The 23,897-nt window shown below is 27.4% G+C and overlaps 2 protein-coding genes across 3 annotated transcripts; both read right to left on the bottom strand.

The window, feature by feature from the left end:
• Positions 1–9,949: 9,949 nt before the first annotated feature.
• On the bottom strand, positions 9,950–12,761 carry LOC114194539 (protein LIKE COV 3-like). Its single transcript, XM_028084844.2, has 6 exons — positions 12,561–12,761; positions 12,416–12,468; positions 11,407–11,516; positions 10,887–11,054; positions 10,571–10,792; positions 9,950–10,140 (listed from the first exon to the last, which is right to left on the bottom strand). The coding sequence occupies exons 1-6, from the start codon at positions 12,669–12,671 to the stop codon at positions 10,037–10,039; spliced, it is 768 nt and encodes a 255-aa protein (XP_027940645.1). The 5' UTR covers positions 12,672–12,761; the 3' UTR covers positions 9,950–10,036.
• Positions 12,762–15,963: 3,202 nt separating this feature from the next.
• On the bottom strand, positions 15,964–18,569 carry LOC114194538 (glucan endo-1,3-beta-glucosidase 7-like). Of its 2 annotated transcripts, none has more exons than XR_003606397.2 (5): positions 18,416–18,569; positions 17,632–18,299; positions 17,137–17,490; positions 16,398–16,947; positions 15,964–16,309 (listed from the first exon to the last, which is right to left on the bottom strand). XR_003606397.2 is itself a non-coding variant. In XM_028084842.2 (5 exons), exons 1-5 carry the CDS (start codon positions 18,477–18,479, stop codon positions 16,272–16,274), a joined length of 1,440 nt encoding a protein of 479 aa, XP_027940643.1. In that variant the 5' UTR covers positions 18,480–18,568; the 3' UTR covers positions 15,964–16,271. The 2 variants fall into 2 exon arrangements, 1 of the variants encoding a protein (XP_027940643.1); XM_028084842.2 differs by having other exon boundaries at positions 16,398–16,713; positions 18,416–18,568.
• Positions 18,570–23,897: the final 5,328 nt, after the last annotated feature.

The raw sequence follows: 23,897 nt of genomic DNA, 5'->3' as shown, positions 1-23,897 counted from the left end.
AATTAATAAAAATTATAATTTATGTATTTTTTTCTATCATGAAAGATTAGATACACACACTCATACATGTGGATAAACTCGGTTCTCAAATTTAATTTTTATTTATTTTTCATTGTTAAATAAAGCTGTAATTAATATGAGATTAATTACCCTTATTTATATTTGAGTTTGAATGGAATATCTTAATCGTGTTTGACTGAAAAATATAAGGAGTGAAAAGGACTTTTGTTTTTCTAAGATTTTAATTTATTTTTAGGGATAATTTATGCTTATAGATATTTTTGCGAAGAGACGAAGAATGGCACATGCAGTGTAGGGTAAAATCACACGAAATTGTTTTTTCAAATTTTTGTACTATTATGATTTTGTACTTTCTGGCTTTATATTGAATTTTGAATAATTAAATGAACTGTTATTAACTAATATCTATAACTATAACTATTATTTTAGCTTCGTTATTTCTTAATGTTAAATTTACAATAAGATCATTAGATTAATTGTTTCAATTTTGTTTGGCCATTTGAAAGATAAAACTAAAGGGGCATTAATTTTCAAACATCAATATGATAATAATTAATATTGTTGATATTGTATTACTTTTATTAAATATAATAGTATAAGTTTATATTGCTCGTTCTAATTTCTTAAAATTTTATATTTGTTAGTACATATATATGTATGTATATAAACTTAAATATTTTTTAAAATTCAAATAAGTTTATATTACGCATATTATCCTCGTTTCGATTTCTAAAAATTTGTTTGATACTATAAGTTTAATAGAGATTTTATGTCAACATATTTTTATAAAGTTTTTTTTTTTCAATCTTAATTAAAATATGCCAAAAAATAATTATGTAAAGTTCTTATCATCTCTGATAGATGTAACATTAATTTTTGTAATAGTCATTCTCGAATGATATATATATATATATATATATATATATATATATATATATATATATATATATATATATATATTGAATATATATTGAGTATTACATATTCTCTACATTATTGGTTAATCTTTTACGTGAAGTTTTTAACTTACATCGTTTTCCTGGGAAAAAACCGTATTTTTTAATTTATTTTTGTGAAAATATTTTAAAAAATATATAATGACAAACTTTGTAAAAGAAAAATCATATTCCCAATCAACAAAATAAAAAATATAGGATAAATAATGTAATAGAATAGAATAAACTTAAAAAGTACATACGTTAACCAAGGAGAAGACAATAAATATTAATAAACTAAAAAGTTAAATATGATTTTGATCTTTTTATTAAAAATTTGAATTAGTCATCTTAAAAATTTGGAACGAATTTAGTCTTTTATTTTTGGAAATGCATGGATTTAGTTCTTTCAATCAAATTTTTAAATTTATTTGACGTTTTAAATACATTTCATTATAATATTTTAGTTTGCTTACATCATTTGATTTAAATTATTAAATTCACGGATTTACATAATTGAAACACTAAATTAGTTTAAAATTTTTAAGAACATATCATTACATATTAATATAATCGTTGTATAATAAAATTTAAAAAACAAATATTCATATATACATCATAACAGTGGGTCATTCACAATAAATGTTGGCAATTTATCATTATGCACAAGACATTTTAAAATTTGATAACTTTTTTATATGTGGGTTAATAGATATATTTATATGTTTTGAACTCATCTCCGGCTTTGTTGACGTGGACTGTGATATAATGATGAGAAAAAAGTTTTATATTTAACAAAAAGAAATGAACAATAATTATATAAAAATATTGTGGATAGTTTAAACTTGTTTTCTTGTATAACCTTAAAAGAAAATATGATAAAGGGTAAAATTGGAATAATAAAATATATAAACCAAAGTGGAAACTTTCGATATATATTATTCTATATAAATATTATATAAAAGAAATATGACGTGATTAAAGTTAACTTATTTGAGAGATAGATATTCACGAGATATTACATATATTATTACCCGCACGAATGTAGTGTAAATATTATACAATGTGTTAGAGATGGTAAATAAATTCGTGTCTGAATCCGTTCTCGTTTTGACAAGAAATCTCCGCATTGATTGGGTATGAGTATGGGTATCAGGAATCCCCAACTTTTTCAATTAGGTATGGGGATGCACATATCTCCGCCATAATATCCGTCCCCGTTTAAATTATTAAAATATTCCTAAATAATATATATATATATATATATATATATATTATTTTTATTTTTTCTAATTATTTTGTTTGTCATGAAACTCATTCGCATCTCAATTATATTTTTCATCTTATCATAATCTTTATGTAATTATGTTAAAAAGATGTATGTCAATTAAAAAATTTTATGTCTCACATTTGAATATTTCTATTATTTTTTAATATTTTTATTTATTGTATATTTTCCTTTCACATGAGAATGTTTAATACTCTCAATTTAAGTATTTAATAGCACAAACATTTCGTTTACTAGGTAATATAAAAATAAATCATTTACTTGTTATTATTATTATTATTATTAGTTTTTGTTTCATTTGAAAAACTCTTTTATTTCACTAAAACAATTTTTGTTATTTCTCAACCACTGAGTATATATGTTTATATTTGAAAAGTTTTCTTAGATCTCTAAGATATTTTTTAACTTATCATATCCTTAATTATACATTTGTTTTCATTTTGTACGATTTCTTTCAATAGTCTATCAAATTGTTTGTAAACATTTGTTAATTTTTTAATATATTTTTTTCTTGTTTATTTTCATTATGTAGAATACCATTTTGATATATTTTATCTAATTATTTTTTATTTTCTAACTCATTATCAATCATACTGTAATTTTTTCAATATAATTGTATAAATAACTTTTATTTACTACAATATAAAAATTTAATGTAATTGTCATGAATATTTTTTTATCACCATCCAACATAATTGAAGTTCAAAAGATACAAAATATATGTTAAAAATTTATTATTATGATTATTATTTATTATTTGTATCATTTTGATCAAGTAATGTATTATAACTTTTATTTGTGTATAAAAAAGATATTCATTGGAATTTAAAAGATTGAAGTAAACAAACATTTAAAATATATTTTAATTTGAATATTTGTTTTCCTTTTATATTTTTTAAAAAATATTTTAAAATTTTATCAACTAGGTTTCATTAATGTTTGCAAATTTAATAAATGTGTTGGTTCTCATGAAATTTTATTTATAATCTAAAATGTAAAAAATTATAATTTATTTTAAAATTTTATTATGATTACTATTTGTTCTTTGTATCATTTTGATCAAATTATGTATTATAACTTTTATTAGTGTATAAAAAGAGATTCATTAGAATTTAAAAGATCGAAGTAAACAAACATTTAAAATATATTTTAATTTGAATATTTGTTTTCCTTTTATAGTTTTAAAAAAAATATTTTTAAATTTTATCAACTAGGTTTCATTAATGTTTGTAATTTAATAAATGTGTTGGTTCTCATGAAATTTTATTTGGTATTATAATCTAAAATGTAAATAATTATAATTTATTTTAAACTTTTATTATGATTATTATTTGTTTTTTGTATCATTTTTATCAAATGATGTATTATAACTTTTATTAGTGTATAAAAAAATGATTTATTATAATTTAAAAGATTGAAGTAAACAAACATTTAAAATATATTTTAATTTGAATATTTGTTTTTCTTTTATATTTTTAAAAAATTATTTTTAAATTTTATCAACTATGTTTCATTAATATTTGCAAATTTAATAATTGTTTTGGTTTTCATGAAATTTTATTTGGTATTATAATTTAAAATGTAAACAATTATAATTTATTTTAAAGTATTTGATATCCAATAACCAATCATCCTTCAAATATTGAATATTTGATAATATTATGTTTCCTTTATCGTAATTCTTTTTATTATTTTATAAAAATTAATTAAAATTAATATTGAAGAGTAAGAAAATGGGTATGGGTATGGGTACGAGATTATACCCGTTACCCGGCGGGGATGGGGATGGGACAAAAGTCTGATACCCGTTGGGTTTGGGTATGGGGATGAGGATGATTTTTTTTTTTTACGGGGATGGTTATGGGTAGGATGGCAACGGAGCGGGACGGACATGCGTTTCGCTAAACATATATACTCAGTGGTTGAGAAATAACAAAAATTGTTTTAGTGAAATAAAAGAGTTCTCCAAATGAAACAAAAACTAATAATAATAATAATAAGTAAAGGATTTATTTTTATATTACCTAGTAAACGAAATGTTTGTGCTATTAAATACTTAAATTGAGAGTATTAAACATTCTCACGTGAAAGGAAAATATACAATAAATAAAAATATTAAAAAATAATAGAAATATTCAAATGTGAGACATAAATTTTTTTAATTGACATACATCTTTTTAACATAATTACATAAAGATTATGATAAGATGAAAAATATAATTGAGATGCGAATGAATTTCGTGACAAACCAAATAATTAGAAAAAATAAAAAATAATATATATATATATATATATATATATTATTTGGGAATATTTTAATAATTTAAACGGGGATGGATATTATGACGGGGATAAGTGCATCCCCATACCCATCCCCATACCCAATTGAAAAAGTCGGGGATTCTCCATACCCATACCCATACCCAGTCAATGCGGGGATTCTCCGTCAAAACGGGAACGGGTTCGGACAATACCCACGGAGACGGGTTTATTTGCCATCTCTAGTTATGAGATAGCGAAACCCATGTCCGTCCTGCCCCGTTATCATCCCTGGTTAATGGGGTATTTAGGTTTAGTTTTGAATCATATATATATATATATATATATATATATATATATATTAAGATATAATTGATAAAAAAAACTTAATAAGGATCTTAAATATTGGTTTATTTTTGTATTTTGATGACACAAATTAATTACTAATACGTCATGATGTTTTTAAATAACTACACATAAATTAAATGTTTAATTGATTATATGTGACTTTGTATGTTTTAATTAGCTATTCTTAGTCAATTTAAAAAAATTAGTATTTATAAGTAACTGTTTAATTTTATTAAAATAAATTTAAATGAAGAAAAGAAGATAAAATAATTAAATTTACACAAAGTAATATCTTTAAATTGGTATACAAAATAAATTTGTATTAAAAATAGAATAAATTAAAAATTAAAAAAAAACTGTTAATGAATGAAATAAAATAAACATATGTTAGAATAATTTTATGAAAAATATATAAAAAATTATTATTCTTAAAAAAATTATAATATAAATAATTATGGTCAAAAAAAGAAATTTGTTTATATAGTTATTATATATAATTATAGATAGTCATAAGCATTGTAGATTTTTATGTTATTTTAATATCACAAGAACAAGATAAAAAATAAAATAAAACTACTAAATATCACAAAGTCTTTTCAAATTGCAAAATAGAAGCGTAAATATTTATTATAATTAATAAATAATTGTCCTAATAAATATATTTTAATAACAATACTCTTATATTTTATACAAACGTAATTAAATTGTTATCAAAAACTAAATATTTCAATCAAATAGTTAATTATTCATATACAAACAAAACACATATTCTAATTTTTCTTTTAAATGTAATATTAATAAATAAAATTTATTATGATACTTATGTTAATAACTAATTATTAAATAAATAATTAAACTAATACCACGATACTTCAAATTAATTATGTTAAAACATTAAATTTGACTAGTATTCTTTTTTTAGAGGATGAATCTGAGAGAGAGTTGTCAGATAAATTTCAGTAAATTTAGATTGAGAGACAGAATTAGAGTTGAAGTTTGTGTTGTGTTTTTTTAAAGAACTTAAAAATAAATGAATCGAAGTTTCAAATTTATAATTAATTTATAGTTTTTATTCCTGTTGTCTATATTTTTTTTTCCTCCGGTAGGAGAATTGCCAAAAAAAAAAGGTGAGGTATGAATATTGTTGAAAGGACTCGTGTTATAAATGAATTACAAAAATGAATAGAATTAATTAATATATGTTTCAATTTGAATGTATTAAGTTATGCTAACTGTTTTATTAATACCCGAGTTGCAAGAATAAAAAAGATGATAACAAAAATGAAGGGAAGTAATTGAAAAGCAACATGAAAATAAATAACAAATATTATTTTATTGATCAAGATGAATTTCTCATAATATTGTTTCCTCTAATCATTTTTGAATCAATAATTTACGTTATAAATTATAATTTTTCTTTACACCCCTGTATGCAAGTATTCATCATATTGTTCATAAGATCACGAGCACCTGGTAAACATGTAAAGTCAATGGTCAAAATCATCGACGGATAATAATATTTTGATAATTAAATTTTAATAATTTTTTTTAATAATTTGAGATGATATTTTTTAAGAAATTTTAAAATATAAAAGAATAAAATATCACTTAGAATATAGCATCTAAAATTATAAGAAAAAATTATTAAAATTTAATCGTAAAAAGATTATTTATATAACCATGAAACTAGAAAACATTTAATACATACCGTTGTTGATGGCGTTAGACATCGTTAAGTGACAATCAGTGATACAACTATTAACAGAATCTGACGCATGACAGTGTTCATTACAATGACGGAGGCACCTCTCATGCAGTTCTTCGTTAATTGCTGCAAACGCACATTTGAGACCACATTTTATGTCACATAAAACACTATCAGTTGATTCTGCATGTGAAAAATTTAATAAAATCATGACCGTAATTATAACCCCAATAGATTTTATCTCAAATTTCCCCATTGTTTTCTCTAAATTCTCTCTAAGATTATGAAATTAGTACAAAAGGTTTATCTCACTTGTGGTGTTTCAACAAAGCTAAACATGAATTTATAGAAAAATAATTGGTATACATTTTGACCCTTGAGAATATTTAGTAATGAATGCATTATAATAAAAAAAATATTAATGATTTATTTATTATTTTCTCTAATATAATTAATGTAACATTTTGATTATGTATCATATTTAAAACAATGTTTATTTATTATTTTCTCTAATATAATTAATATACATAATTAATGTAACATTTTGACTATGTATCATATTTAAAATAAGATTTAAATGATAATTGACTTTGCAAAACAAAAGGTATGAAATGAAAAATATAGATTATACCTAAGTAATTGGAAAGAGCATAGAACCCCACAAACTAAATGGACTTGCCCTTTTGAGTTGCGACTTGAGATTCAATTTGGAACAATCAAACATGGAAAATAAAAGCATGATTTTGTGTTAGGCAATATTTAAAAATGTTTTGTAAATCATGGATACCCACTAGTAATACAAACAAATGGAAAGTGAAAATGAAATTTCTTTGTACGTGCTCGACCCAAAAGAGTTTTTAATGCTCATTAAAGCTCATCAATTTTCACTAATAGACATTTCATGCTTATAGTTGTTTGTGACCTCATTTATAAGATAGTTATTAATGACCTCCTAGGTTAGGAGCAGGGATGTTAACTCAGCAGTAGAGTAGTAGCTCTCTCGTATCCTACCCATTGGATAAATATTTGTCTCGTACCCATACCCATATTCGTTTAGTATCCGCTATGCGGATACCTGCATAAATTTTTAATATCCATGAATATCCATAGAGGGTTTCCTCATAGCTTACACTTTGTTCTTGTTGTTCCATCACGAAACTTCCTCCAATGGTGGGTTTCCTTCATGGTTGAGCTCCAAAACTTGATGTTTTAGATTACTTCATAGTGAAGTTTTCCTTCGCATGGTTCAAGCACCATCTTTGCCGCTTGGGCGGTAAAAACAAAATTTTAATTTTCTTAAAACTGTCATTCAATGTTCAAATTGTGATTTTGGGGCCTAAGTATTTAAGCTGTGTTTATTTTAAAACTGTTGGAATTCATAAGAAATTACATTAGTTTTCCACACATGTTCATATCTAAATGCTTTTGTTGATTTCTTTAAGTATCAAAAAGTAAAGTCTAAGTTTGCAAAAAAAAAAAAAGAAAGAGGTAGGTGCTAACTTTCTTGTGAAATATAAGTAAAATAAACATTCGTCGCAATCCCCTTTTTAAACATTTGTTGGCCTAAACAAAACAATTGGATTTTACAAAAAATCAAATACCACAATTGGTTGGACTTATAAGGTGTGAGTTGAGACTCTTAATTAAAAAGAAGTGACAATAAGTGTAATCATAGTACAAGATGAATCTCCATTTCTCATTTAGCTTAAGATGTTCAATGCAATGCAATTACGCAACTTAGATCAACACATGTTCCTCATTTGATTGTTTTCACTAATAATAGGCATTGATCAATGCATATAATCACTGTGACCACATTTATGAGATAGTTATTCACCATTATTTCTAAAATGCTCAAGCACAATGACCATATTCTCTTAGCTCCATATAAAGTTTGACCAAGAAGTACAACACATAGTCATTCTTCATACTTTTACTTGTACACTAAACAAATTTCTAAGCTCTTACTTACTTAAGCATCAGAGAGTATTTTGTAGGTGGATCTCCCCCTACCTAGCCGACCTACCTTGTGAAGGCATCATCAGGATTCTGCCACGTGTCTTACAAACTCAACATCCAAACCCGGTAAGAACAATTTGTATTAGACCCATTTGTAAGATCTATAGGTAACACACCCTTGTAACTTGCCTATGGATTCATACCTACGAATTATTTTATTAATAGTTAAATAATATTATTTTACGAATTTTGTATGTAAAATTATACTTAAATAGTATGTATTATTCAATTTACCAACAAATTATAATAAATATGTAATATATGCACCTAATGTTCAATTTATCTACCAATTACGATTGACAAATAATATTGGTATGTAATGTTTAATTTCCTACATATTTGTATCTATGTAATAATAAGTAAATAAATCATGTTTTTTTTTTTTGTAGTTTGTACATCAGAGGTTCAACATAATTTGATTTTTTATATTTTTGTTTTAGGTTTATTGTGTCATGGTTATTGTTAGGATTTGACACAATAAAGAGATTAATGACTTGTTTATTTGTTACTTTTTATTTCAAAGTACAAGGAACTTTAAAAAAGAAAAAATAATCTTAATCTAAAAGTTAAGTTATAAGTAAGTTTTGGATTTGAGGTATGCCCTAGATTAAAAGTTAATCTCTAAATTGATTGGGTAAGATTTGGTCGATTAGATTCTTAAGCAAATAAATATTTTTATTAATATGATTAATAAAAATATATGATTTGTTACTAAAAGCAACAAATATATAGAAAGTATTTTTTTTTTTTTTTAAATTTACGTGGGTTGTTTTACTATTTTTATAAGATGAGATCAAAACCTATGTATATATGAAACTCCGATGACATAAAAGTGAGATTGTGTCACCTCGGTCGTAGTGTGGATACACATGTAGCACCTTCATGTATTTGAAGGGAAAAATTCTTAAACCCATACAAGATATTTTTTTTCTTAATTTTTGTCTTCCTATTATCTAGTATGCATAATTTTAACCAAAATAGATCCAATATTTTCGTTCTCCATGAATAAGATTCAATCTAATAAAGAGATTAATGACTTATTTATTTATTACTTTATTTTACTTCAAAGTATTGGAATAATGTATTACGAGTGGGTCAATATATCATAATTCTTTGTTTAAATACTTTAATTTTTGTATACTCATAATTAACTATTGTTATATTCTATATTTCTAATGTTTTTATTTAACTTAAATTAGTTATGTGGGCTAGGAAATACTTTATATATATATATATATATATATATGTGTGTGTGTGTTTTTTTAATGATAGCCTAAACTAAACATCATGTTAACTATTCGATTAAATACTACGAGTGAAGTTTTGCTAAATTTTTTAAGCATATACATAGAGCACAAAATTGAAAGATTAAATATAGATAAAAAAATTAAAAATATATTTACTAAGGTCAAGGAAATCTAAAGTTGAACTACTCTTAAAATATAAACTACACTATTGTCATCATACTTTTGATGCATATGTTGCCTTTCTTGGTGCAAAATTGGCATGACCATCCACGATAGTTAATATTTTAGGTATTGACATGCCACCAGATATAACAATTTCTGCATCGCCATATAAAAAGGTAAGATAATATATACAGTAAGAGAAGAAGAAAAATCATGTATTATTCCTTTGAGTTAAATATGTTTGTAGTTTTAAACTTGTATGCGAAATTGAAATTCGTCTTTGTTTTAAACTTTAATATATTTTGATCCTTAAACTTTATAAATGAATGGATATAGTCCTTCTAACCCAACTAGTTTCTTTATGTGTTAAATGGTGTTTTAATCTGACATTTGAGTGATAATGTGTCAAATGATGTAAACAATTAAGACGTCAGCTTGAAAGTTGAATTAGGAGGACTATATCCACTTTTTTTAAATTTAAAAAATAAACTATATCAAAGTTTAGAATAATAATGAATTTCAATTTGACATCAAAATTTAAGGACAAAAGACATATTTAACTCTATTCGGTTAAGAACATTCGTACCTATTCCTTCTCGAACCGATAAATTTGGTCTTAGAATATCATTTGGGCTAATGAGAAAAATATCTCCCATGTACAAGTGATTGGTGGGAACGTAAACACAATATAGTTCTTCATCATCTCTGTTCCTTATTATTACTGAAGAAGTGATGAATCCAATTGCATACTCACCAACACGAGGGTGTCTTATGATAGCAACTTCCTTGAATGCATTTGAACTTTGATCTATGAATTAATTAATTAACAAAGCTTAAATTTTGCTAAAAAACATGAAAATAATGATATAAAATTAGGTTAAGTAATGTGTTGAGAAATATACCAGGTGATATTGCTACACTTATTTGTTTAGAAGCAACATATATGTAGCTTACTAAAGGCATTTTCTTGATGAACCATTCACCAAGGGTGAGAAGAGAAACTCCTAACCATGATGACATGAAAATTCCAACCAAAAATATAAAAGTAATGGAAGTAATAAATCCAAGACCTGTAAATTGAAAAAAAAAATTAACTTGTTAAAGTTCATGATGATGATAATACATCTTACAAATATTTAAGCATGAGAATTGAATTTGAAACTAAATTCCACATTGCAAAAGTCTATTGTTTCCAAATTGTAAGAAATATAAATAAAAGAAACAATAAGAACAATATTTGTAGCAAATGATATAATTCCATCCTAAATCTAAAAATTATACAACTTTAAAACATGTCATATCTTTCATATTTGTTGTGCAAGTTTTGATGAGACAAAAAAAATTCTCTTTCTAAGTGAATAAACTTATACATCAAATTTATAACCAAAATGATTAAAACAAAAATAGGGCAAAAAATCTTACCAAAAATGTTGATTCCTAGATGATTATAAATTGGGGAGAAGAAACCATCAACAAATCGGATAAATCCCCAAGTAACATAAAATGTTATTGCAATGGGAAGAAGGATAACACTGCAAATTACACCACAATCTCCTTCAGAGACTTAACAGATAATAATTCATGTAAACAATAATAATAATAAAAAAAAAATCCCAACTTTATAATGTTACAAAAGTATATTAAAGAAACTCCCTTAACCTTTTGCACCTTTTCAAAGACATTCACAACCCTTTTAATTTGTTAAAAGTCCATTTCTCATAAAATAACCCTTTAAATATATAGTACTATTTTCCATCTATGACCTAAGTACCAATAAAACTCTAAGATCAGTTTCAAATTATGACTTAAGACTAATTCGATCCACAACTACATACAATTTTTAAATTATGATCCATAATTATATACTAACAACTAAGGTGTGTTTGGTTCAGAGTTAGTAAGGTGTGTTTAGTTCAAAGTTGGAGAATTGATTCTACTTGAACTAATTCTCCACGTAAATTTTTTATGTTTTAATTAATTTTGGAAACCAAATATACAATATGTTAGAAAATTAATTCAATCCACAACTACATACAATTTTCAAATTATGATCCATAATTACGTATTAAATGACTAAGATGTGTTTGGTTCAGCGTTAGAAAATTAGGATATGTTTGGTTTAGCGTTTTGAATCAATTCTCAAACGTAAAAGTAAGAATTAGTTACTTCTCATTGTAAATATTTTATCCTTTAATTGATTTTGGAAACCAAACACATACTGATTTTGTGTTAGAAAATCAACTCTACATCAATTTAACGCAAATCAAACACATATAAATTATGTGTTAGAAAATTAATTCTTCATCAATTTAACGCAAATCAAACACATATCGATTACAGTGTTAGAAAATAAATTCTACATCGATTTAACTGCATAACGAAAACACACAGTAAATCATGTGACTACCAAAATGAACAAAAACACTCATACCATCCAGACACGAACTTCTTGGAGGCCCAACTGCGAATCACTTTCAAAAGTGCCTACAACAAAATTGGTTTTATGAATTAAGAAAAGGATGAACATTGCTAAAAAAAAGAAGAAGAAAATGATTTGGAGAAAAATAGAAAGGAACCTCTTGGCCAGTGTGATTGTGGGTAACGGTGGGAGAAGTGGTTGATGATTTGGATGCATTTTCTGATAAACTGGAGACAGGAATCAAGAGCTCAAGATCTCTTGATGCCATCTTTCTCTTTTCCCTGTCACCCTTTCTTTTTCCTTTTTTTCTTTCTCTCTTTCAGAAACAGAATGTTAAACTCAACAACAAATTTCATTCACTCTTGCGTTGAATTCGTCATATCAATTTTGGTGTGTTGCGTCTTTCACATTTTATTACTTAATCTTGTGACATCATTATTTTATCAAATTTCAATTTTTAGTTTTTTATTATATATTATATTATATTTGTACCAAATATATTATACGTTTAATTAGTCGGATGATATTCATTTTTCATATGTCAGTTTGATACTACTTTTAAAGATGTATTAATCTAGTTCTAACTTTTGAAAAAGTGTCTTAATGAGCTTTCTTTCTGACAAAAAAATACTAAAATAGCTAACTTAATTCATGACTTTTATTACTAAATTTTGATATAAATATCAATACTTAAATTTTGTAAGTCATTTTAAATATCAATACCATTAATGGTGTTAATATTTTTTTGCTGAAAAGAACTTAATTGAGATATATTTTCAAAAGTTGGGACTTAATTTACACTATTTTTAAAAGTGAATACCAATCTAACACATCTAAATAAAGTGAGTATTATCAGATTAATTAAACCTATAACATATTATATATTATATGATGTAACTTAAGAATTTGTAATAATTAGTATATGGAAGTATTCACATTATAGTTATATAGTTATATATAACTTTTATGTGTTTACCGAAGGAATCGACTATTGTGTGTTAATTCATACTACAATCATGTTTTCTACTCAAGAACAAAAAAAGCTACTATACTTTAACTTTAACTATGTGTACCTTCAAGTTTCCAAGTTTCTGAAACAATTTTATTTTATTTTTGTTATGATCCATATTTCTTTTATTTATTGTATTATAGTCACGTATCTAAAAGTGTCATATAGTAGTTACCGAATAAATTGGCATTATTTGAGTTCAGTCCATACTTTGAGGAATCAATGAATCAATAGATTTTCTTTATATTGTGTGAATATTTACATCGATGGATTTTTTATTTCAATTTTATTTTTTTAAATAATGCTTTAAATTATAAATCCAGATAAAAAATAAATTTTAAATTATAATTTAAATAAAATTAAATAATAAAATATAAGTGCAAACATAATTAAAATTTCTTAAAATCAAATAGATAAATAGTGGTTAAATAAAATAATATATTTCGGTTTTAGTAAATAATTTTAATGTAACAAATAATTGTATTAATTTTATTTAAATTTTGTTAGTTACGTAAAGAATTGAGAACGTATTTAACTTCTTTAAGAAAATCTTTTATTTTATGTTTTTTTAATAAATTTAAAATTCTCATCGACTCTTTTGAAAGTTAATGACATATTAAACAGTATAATAAACATAAAATTAATTCAAACAGGTTTTATTAAATTAAATTTGCGATCAACTAGAAAAAAATTCAATCCTTCTTTAGTTTTATAAAGGAAAATAAAAATCAGTGACTAATAACATCATTTAAAGGATAATTAATGATTATTATTCATCATATTTATTATTAAAATTTGGAATAATTAATTTCATTAATTAAAACTAGCAAAAAATACAACGTTTTGCATTTTTATTTTTTATAAAAATTAGAATTAAGATCAATAAAAAAGTAAATAATTAATTTTTTAAATAATTGTTAAATATAAAATTAGAAAAATAAAATATGTAAAAAAAAATTTAAAATAATGATTCAAAGTAAAATATTTATAAAATAATTAATTTTTAAAATAATAATCAAAGAAAAATTAAAAATGAATAAAAGAGGATATCTTTTTATATATTATTATAGATTATAGATAATATAAATTTATATAATAAATTATCTAAAGATAAAAATATTTTTTTGTCTTTTTATTCTTACTATGGTTTTTTATATATAAAACAAAAAATTTATCTTTAGAATTTCTAACTTCAATACCAAGAAGCAAACAAAAATATATCTTTATTATTTTTTAGTGAAAATTTTAAATGTGAAGACTTGAAAATAAATATCTATAATAATATATATAGAATTTTTTTTGTATCCACATTTCATAATATCACTTATACCCTTTACAATATAATTATTTATTAATTTTTTTAAAATTAACGGTTTCTTTTACCTATTTTCTATGAAACTGTTTATCTTTTATCTTTTTTTTTATTCATCAACAATTATTCTCTCTATTCATTCCATTTTATTTTTAATAAATATAAATTTATTTTATATATTAACTTAATAACATTACACTGTTATCATCTACTATTATAATATCATTTATATTTAAAAAATACGTATACAAAGACGCGATAACAACTGTGTTCATGCTAATCTCTTTAAAATTTCTAACATTTTTCAAATTCTTCTGTCATAACAAAATTATTTTTTCTATAGAATTTTTTTCTCTTTCTCCGTTATCACTTTCAAATTATTTTTCTTTTGTTTCTTTAAAATAGCATGTCAATTTTTTTCTATTTTTCATATTACTTTTGTTTTTACTTTATCACCGAGAAAAGCAAATTATATAATCAATCCTAATTATATAATATTTGTATCCGAATTATATAATGTTTGCGGATATTTTGGTTATCTAAATAAATTAAAATCTCATTAATAATTAATGTCAAAATTCATTTAATGTCACATGAACTTGTATAAAATTTAATGTTTAATAATTATTTTTATCCGTATCCTTTTATATATTACTAGCAAAAAATTTAATGTTTAATAATTATTTTTAATCCGTATCATTTTATATATTACTATCAAACACACAGGCGCTTTTGCTTGTGTATCCGAATTTTTTAATTTTTATAAGATCAATAATATTTATTTTTAAAATATATATAATAAATTTTAAAATAGTTGTTAAATAAAATAACTGTTTAAATTTTTTTTAGAATAACGGTCTAAATAAAAAAGATTTAAAAGAAAACGGTTACAAAAAAATAATTATAAAATAATTAATTTTTAAAATAGTAATTAAGGGTAAAATTAAAAAATAAAAAGTGGACACAAAAAGAAGAATCCCCTTTATATATTGTTATATATTATTATAGATAAATTAGAATTTTTATTTTTCAAGTAATCGAATAACTATTTGACCGTAATTATTAAACTACAATTTTGGTAACGCTAACATTTTAAGCATTTGATCAAACAATACACCTTCACTTTTTTAGAAATTAAGGTGATTTAAATAGCAAGTAAACATTAAACTCGATTGCATTTTTCAGAAGTAAGAATAAATTTATAGCACAAATAATTATACGAAATAAACATGCCAAAAATTAAGTGAGGGAAACAAACATATTACTAAGTCAGTATATACACAATGGACCCCGATGTTTCAAATGAAAACAAACATATAATCCACACTTCACAGTTCCCACATTAACAAAGCATCAATTTGCTTCCGATAATGACATTAAAAAATGTGACACTATAAATAGAGGAGGATCCTCCTCATACATGCACACTCTCCTATTATTACTACACAGCACTCAAAGAACCAACCAGGGAGAATTCTTGGCAATTAAGACAGAATAATTTAAACAACAAAAAGTGCCCTCCTTTATCTACTTTCTTGTTATTTTGGTTAGGCATTTCCACCGGCATAAAGACAACTCTTGTAACCTACAAAATCAAAAAACAAAGTGCAAAGATTGTAAACAGAGCATGTCATTTTATGATGGAAGAACACATGGATGAAATGGAAACTTACTTGGATTATTTGTTGATAACATGGCTGTTTGCGAGAAATCACAACTCAATGGATTCCGTCCAGCAGTTTGATACAATAGATTCATGGCATATGCAGCATGGTTTAGTAAAGTGTTAGGTTCAAAACAAGCACCTCCTTGTTGAATTGCAGCACAATCAATCCCCTGCCCACAAGCATAGTCCAAATTTGCTTGCAACTGTTCCTCTGACACTCCTGCTTTCGGCACACACCAGGTTGCACTACTATTTGTTTTGGTTGGACTTGGAACTGTTGTTGGCTTTGGAGTCATGGGAGATTTTGACACATCCGGAGTGGTCTTCAATGAAATTAAGAAACATATTATATTAAATACCACAAGCTAGAACAACATTAAGATGAGAACTGTGAACATTATTAAAGACTGCAAAATGGTGGCTTCATGTCCACTCAAGAATTCTGCACTATTTGGTGTTGGACCCGGGCCTACTGGCGCTGGAATCACCGGAGATTTTTGTGTCTGACCCGGGTCTGTTGGCGCTGGTATCACTGGAGGTTTTGACACATCCGGAGTCTTCAATCAAATTAAGAAATACATTGTTAAATACTGCTATAGACTGCAAGTCTAGAACAGCTTCAGGATGAGAACTATGAACATGTAGTATGAAGATTAACAAAGACTAAAATTATATAATTTCTCATCAGTCATCAGCAACAGTTTCTAATTATTGACAGTATTACTCATAATAGAATTCTTTCTTACCGGAGCAACTACTGGCACGGGGCTACTGGTTTGTTGCTGTTTGGTGAGGCCTGCATCATAGATCATGGTTTGATCAGGGTTGAAGAGTCCAAAGGCTCTCTCAGAAGCAGCACCGGGCTTCAAGTCTTCATCATACAGAGCAAACAGGTACGTGTCCACTGATTTTCCAGGCATCAATGGAGTCCCAACCATAGATCGAAGGTGTGCAATGAGATTACCATTATAAGCCTTAGCATTCTCAAGACTTGGACCAGCTTCATTGCTGTCTCCCTTGTAGGGCCATCCTGTCTCTGCAACCACAATCTCAACATTCTTAAACCCCAGAGAATCCAACGCTGATCGAACCGCATCCACCTGCACACATAAAATCATCATCACCACCAACACTTTCAAGACACCATACCAGTAACAAGTCAACACTGAAACTATCAAAATTGGTTGTGATTGCTGATGATAAAATAATTTCAAACAGCTTGTAAGCATTGTTGTGGATACCTGAGCATCGAACATGTTCATGTACTTGATGTTGGTGTTAGAGTCAATTCGGCCGGCGTTAGGCTGAAAGAGGCAGAAAGCAAGGTTATCGGCTCTGCCAGGGTCGCTTCTGTAGGCGAAGTAGGGATAAGGGTTGATGGCGAAGGGCGAGCCCGTGGCATTGTTAAACGACAACAGCCCCTGCAAAACGGTGTCGTACTCAGGGTGGAACCTTCCGGCGGAGGGAGGCTCCGAGTCCCTCAGAACCGCCATCGAGTGCACCGTCGACACCTTGATCTTGCCGCCGAGAGAGGCCGCCTCCAGCGCGCCCTGCACGTTCTGGATCGCCGGCAGCATCTGGTTCACGAGGCCCGCGTCGTTCGAGGTTATCACTTCGTTGCCAACAGTCACGAGGATGATGTTGCTCGCGGGATAGTACGGCACCACGTTGGTGTTCACCCACGTTTTCGCGAAGTTCGGGTCCGACGCCAGGCCCGGTATGTCGCCGTTCGCCGCGCCGATCACGATTCCTATTCCCGTGTTCGCCAGCGCTTTTATGATCGCCGGGTCGGTTCCGTACAACCGCACTTTCCCTATCGCCGTCGATTGGAGCAGCTTCGCCGTCGCCGAAGGCGGCGGCAGGTTGTCGGCGACTTGCCCATAGTTCACGCCGATGAACGACTCCGAACCTGCACAGATTAACAACATCAGTAACTTCACTCACTTCCTTCTTTGTTCAAACTCATTCAAAAACTAAAAATGGAAACAGTGTCACAATTATATTACATTAAAACGAGAAACTCACTTGCATGGTTAAATACAAGAAAGAAAGGAAGAAACTGAAGAAGAATAGCGAGCGAATTTGCCATTTGAGAACTGTGTTTTCTTTTGTCAACTTTGCTCTGTGTGAATGAAGATGTGTTGTGAAGGGAGAAGTATATAAAGGGAGGGAAAAGGGAAGGGCCAATTATTCATGAAGGGTAAAACCGTCAAATTCAAAAGGAAGTGTTTCTTAATGTATTCAAAAGTAACGGTAACCTATAATGTCTGTCCGAGTTCTTCTTCTTCTTACCTACCCTTTTTTCATTTATTTGCTTAACTTTTGATTTTGAACATTTGAAGAACATATAATTTGAACAGGTTGAAATTACGAAACGGCTTTTTCTTACGTACTAATCAAAGAACATTCTCAGCGGTGGACGAAGAAGAAAGTAAAGGATTTTACTTGAGATCATCACTGTCCTGAAAAGCAGCACGTTGAATCTGTTGGGGCCTCGTGGCAACTCGAATGTTGTTTTGCTTCCAGGCACAACCAAAGACCAAGGAAACTCCGAGAAGGTTAGCATAATCCAATCCAGAACAATGTTAACAAATACAAAATGAGATAAAGTATCTTTTTCTTCCATTGATCAAATTTAATTTAATTGGATACAGAAGCACCTCTTCCTTTTAAGAGGAGTCAATTTTGCAATGCTATCCACACAGATTTCCAATTCAAACCAACGTGCCACATTCAAATTTTTTAACAGCTTTTTTTTTTTTTGGCAAAACTTGTTTCTACAAATTATATTAATGGATTAGACATGTTTTTCGTCTTAAAATTGTAATACAAAATTTAAATTTATTTTTTTTCTAAATTTTGATACATTTTCGTGTTCAAACTTAAAAAATAAATAAATATATTTCTCCTAATTCAACTGATTTAAATTTTGTTGACATGTCAAATACGACATCTTAGGCTAACGTTTGAATTGCTTACACGGTGTGATCCACTTTAGCTCAAATGTTAGTTTGAAATATCGTTTAATATTTATTGGATTAAAAATAAAATATCCATTAATTTTTGAAATTTAAAGACAAAAATATATCAAAATTTAAGACAAAGATGAATTTTAATTTTACGTTCAAGTTTACATACTATTATATTTAATCAAATATTTATATATCAATGTAGTTTTTAAGTAATAGTTTTTAAGTTTAATCGAAAATTATAAAATTCACTTATAAGCTGGAGTTTACACTCATTTATATCATGTAAAATTGTCTAATGTTACATTGAGACATTTACATCACAGGTCTAAAATAAATATTTACAAATATTTCGATAGCAGCACGATAGAAATGACACATAAATCTAACAAATAACAAATCTCGTTAAAATATATTTTAGATAACTCTTAAATCATATTGACAAATGAACTTTAAATCTAATTTATCTGATTAAATTGAAGATAAGATGAATAATATTTTTCTCAATGAAGAAGTTAATGCTTTCGAGGGTCATTTTATATCAAACATGTCGAGTGCAACATTTAGGTCAAAATAGTGCTAAAAAGAAAAAAAAGTATTAAAGACGTGTTGAGTGGTTGTTTCCTCTTTAGGCTTGGCTCCACGTTAAAGTTAGCCACAAAATGAAATTAAAGGGCATTGGAGTTTTTCCCAAGGTGTTGATGAACTAAGAGATGGACCACCACCTCCACTTCCTCTTAATAATTGCCACTTTTCTACTACACTAACGACTCTCATTTCTTAATTCATAAGTTACCATTCAAACATAAACAAACAAAACATTTTTATAGGAAACATGTTCCTCATTTTTTCATCTACATCTTTAACTTTTCTATTTTACAGCTATTATAGTTAAATACTATTTAAGTTATTTAATTATGAATTTTTTTAGGTTGTAATGTTTTAGTATACGTAAAATTCACAATTCTTTTATTTTTATCAGTAAATAACACTACTAAAAAAACTCATATTTTCTGTTAATTTTATTTTAATTTTTTTTGTAGAAAATATTTATAAATTTTGTTATAAAAAAATTGTAGAAAATTGCTGCACATTCTTTTCCAAAATATTTTGTATAAAACACTTTTGACAACAAATGTTGTAGGAAATACTTGCGAATTTTATAATTTTATAGAAAATAATTATCCACGAAGGAATTACCTGCCAATTAAAATTCTTAGAAAAAATAGTAGGAAAAAATATTTTCTTGCAAATTTTTTTAACAAATTTGTAAAAAAAAATTCATGTAATATGAGAATTTTTAGTGGTGTAACTATCAATCTCGAAAATAAATATTATTTATCTAATTGAAAATAATTTTATTAAAATTTTATTCATTCTATATAAATTAAAAGCAATACTTTAATTTTATATCGTTTAGATATAAAAAAAAATGAAATATCAAAATCAAAACATGTTGACTTTATACTAATTGATAGTATATTCAAAATTTTCACATGTAACCAACCACATGCATACCACTTGAGTTTTTATAAAATTACCTTTCATAACTCTTTTTTTAAGACTTTGCTTACAATTTCTATATTTGAAACTAAGAAAGCTCTTTCAAGAAGAAAAAAAAAAACATTAATAAAATACACATGATTCATATATCTTTCAATTATTTTTCCGTGTTTGTACACGTTTTCTAAATAAGAACTCGAACACAATAATTCCAACAAATATTGATGCAATAGATATTGATATTATAATAGAGAATTAAGTGTAGATTTAATTAATTCTGCTTGTAGGGTAAGAATTGTCCTACGTGAGAGTAAAATTATACAATATCATTTGTCTTATTGGTGTAGTTTTTTTATTTTTTATTTTTGAAGTTTCTTTAGTCAAATTTTTCTATGGCAAATTTTTTAAAATAAAAAATATATAAAAGACAGTTTTCTTGTATTAATGAAAAAGTAATATAATGAAATTTAGAGGATGTGAGTAAGATATTCATTTTAAAATAATAAGAACATAAAGGTTAATAGTTAATGTTAATCAATTTATGAAATAATTTTTGTGGTGGATGATTTTGTGAAGGAGATAAAGAGAGCACAGTGGTTTAATATAGGATTATAAATTCCATAATTAAAAAGTGTAAGGCACAATTGTTTATGTTCATCTTATTTTAAAGGTTGTCCAATCTTTTGGGCCTAAAGGGGTTGGTCCAATCCAATTTCTGACCTAAGGTACCTAAACCTTAACTTGTGCTCACTTTTCGTAAAAACAGATTCCTCACATCCCTTAGAGCAACTACCGTCATCCTCTGTTAGGGTTTGGAATCGTCAAAGCCTAGCAAGCTCAGTCTCATTCTTCCATTCCGCGTAAGTCTCTCCCTACTTAAGCTCTATGTTCATTTCGTCTCTTCCTTATATTCTCAGTTAAAGCTTTCTAATGAGCTCGTTTTGAACTTGTCCCACTATTTTTCAGTTCGCGAAGCTGTTTCTTAAGCTATTGTCCTTCACTGTTCGAGTATCAAAGCCTTAGCTAACGTTTTCTAGGTACGGGGAAGTTAGAACTTACTATTTTATTTCGTGTTCTTGTATGCTTTGTCTTGTTTCGTGAGTTGAATGTTGGGTTGCCATTATAAACTGTGTGGGAGCTGTTAATGATGAAGGATCGTCTCGGATTTGGGAAGGAATTCATCTAGAATAAAAACTCGCCCAGGCTGCTTGAGTGAATGGTCACCAAGGCGACGAGCGCCAATTTTGAGCGAGATGGTCTCGCCTAAGCGAGCGGGCACGACAGTGCCACTGTTCCTGACTCGAGCCCTCGCCTAAGCGGAGGGTGCTCGTCTGAGCGAGAGAGACCTCTCACCTGAGCGAGGCTCTTCTGCCTGAGTGAAGGGCTGAGCGAGGAGTATGCATGTTGATGGATTTCTTTGCTCTTAGATGTTGAATGCTTGTATGAATTGTTTATGCCTTTCCAAGTATGAATTGAGTGGCTTTGCATGAATAAGATGGATGATGAATTGTGATTCATGGCTTTTAACATGATATGAGTATGCTTTTGATATGGGATGATTTATGGAATTAAAATGATGTGTTGGTATGGACTTGGCATGAGACAAGAGTGAAGGTTGGTTAATGAATATGACATGGTGTCGGTATAAAACACACTCCTACTTTCATGGTTTGAGATTTGTGAAAGAAAGAGATTGACATGGGATACAACGGAGGATGGAATTGCCAAGGTTGGCATGGGATATTTACATATGTGTGTTGAATAATTACTTGTTTTGATGATGATATGGTCTATGGTCAGTGCGTAATTCCTTGGGATCCCTAGGTGGGGTTTTCAGGGTCGTGCTTCAGTGGTCGGGATGTAATTCCATGGCCCCTGTTAGTGGGTGTCTATGGTGGTGCCCCATCTGTATAACTTGGTAAGGATTTAAGGTAAGGTTGCATCCTGACACTCTAAGAAGTTAGTTAGTCTCATCTGGAGCAAACTGACTCATGTGGTGAGAGTAGCAGGAGGTCTGAAATTCATTAAGGGCTAACCTTGTGGTGAGGGAAATTGATTCATCGTAACACTTGTAACACATAGCTCGAGGGTGAGCAACTCGAGGGTGAGCAGAACCACAAGTGCGAGCATCCGCTGAATCCGACCAGGTTATACGTATTCGGATGAATCGAGTCGAGTCGTGTCGTAGTGTATTGTCTGAGAAGTCATAACATGCTTGGTTGATAGGTGTATATGAGATTGTGAAAATATATCTGATTGTATGGATGAAATCTTTTGTGCTCTAGCTTACCCTACTTTTATTGTTTTGTTATGTGTTATGCTGTGTGGTACTCTCTTTTGCGATGATCATCAACTGGTTGATGTGAGCAGATGCGAGGAACACCCGTGGGCAACAGGGAGGTGATGGTGCCGTTGCATACTCCTCATAGACTGGACTTTAATTTCTTAATGGGCTTTCTTTAGGGCTATGACTCATGTATTGCTTTATGCTTTATTATTTTACCTCCATGTGTTAGACTTTTCATCTGGTTTTCAGTTGGCATCGTGGTGTGCCTAGCTTTGTAGGGGTTGTGTTAAGGATCTCAGGACTGCACTGTTATACTACTTGTGTGTAGCGTTTCTTTTAATTACGCTTATTAATTAAATGGGACGTTAAAAAATGACTTGTTATAAACTATAGTTTAAAAGACATTGAAATAGAAGTTATAAATGAGTGCTAGTTGCATGGTTTAATGGAAAATTATCAACTTAGTATAGGTATTAGGTTTATTAATGTGTTAGAAATAATAATTAATAATATATATATATATATATATATATGTATATGTATATATACAAAAGGGATTCTTGTACTCTTCTACGGGTGAAAAAAATATTAGACATAGTACAATCAATTTTGTATAACGTGAATTAGGATTACCAATAAAATATTTATAAGTTTATCTTTATTCACCAACTTCATTTTCAATGTATTTGATTGACTCTTTCTATGCTCTATTAAAAACAATTATTTTAGTTTGTTATGTATATTTTTT

Source organism: Vigna unguiculata, chromosome 8 (assembly GCF_037176805.1).
Source record: "Vigna unguiculata cultivar grain cowpea cultivar isolate G323 ecotype 2 chromosome 8, ASM3717680v1, whole genome shotgun sequence".
NCBI classification, from domain to species: Eukaryota; Viridiplantae; Streptophyta; class Magnoliopsida; order Fabales; family Fabaceae; genus Vigna; species Vigna unguiculata.
This window is presented reverse-complemented; position numbering and strand designations above follow the sequence as displayed.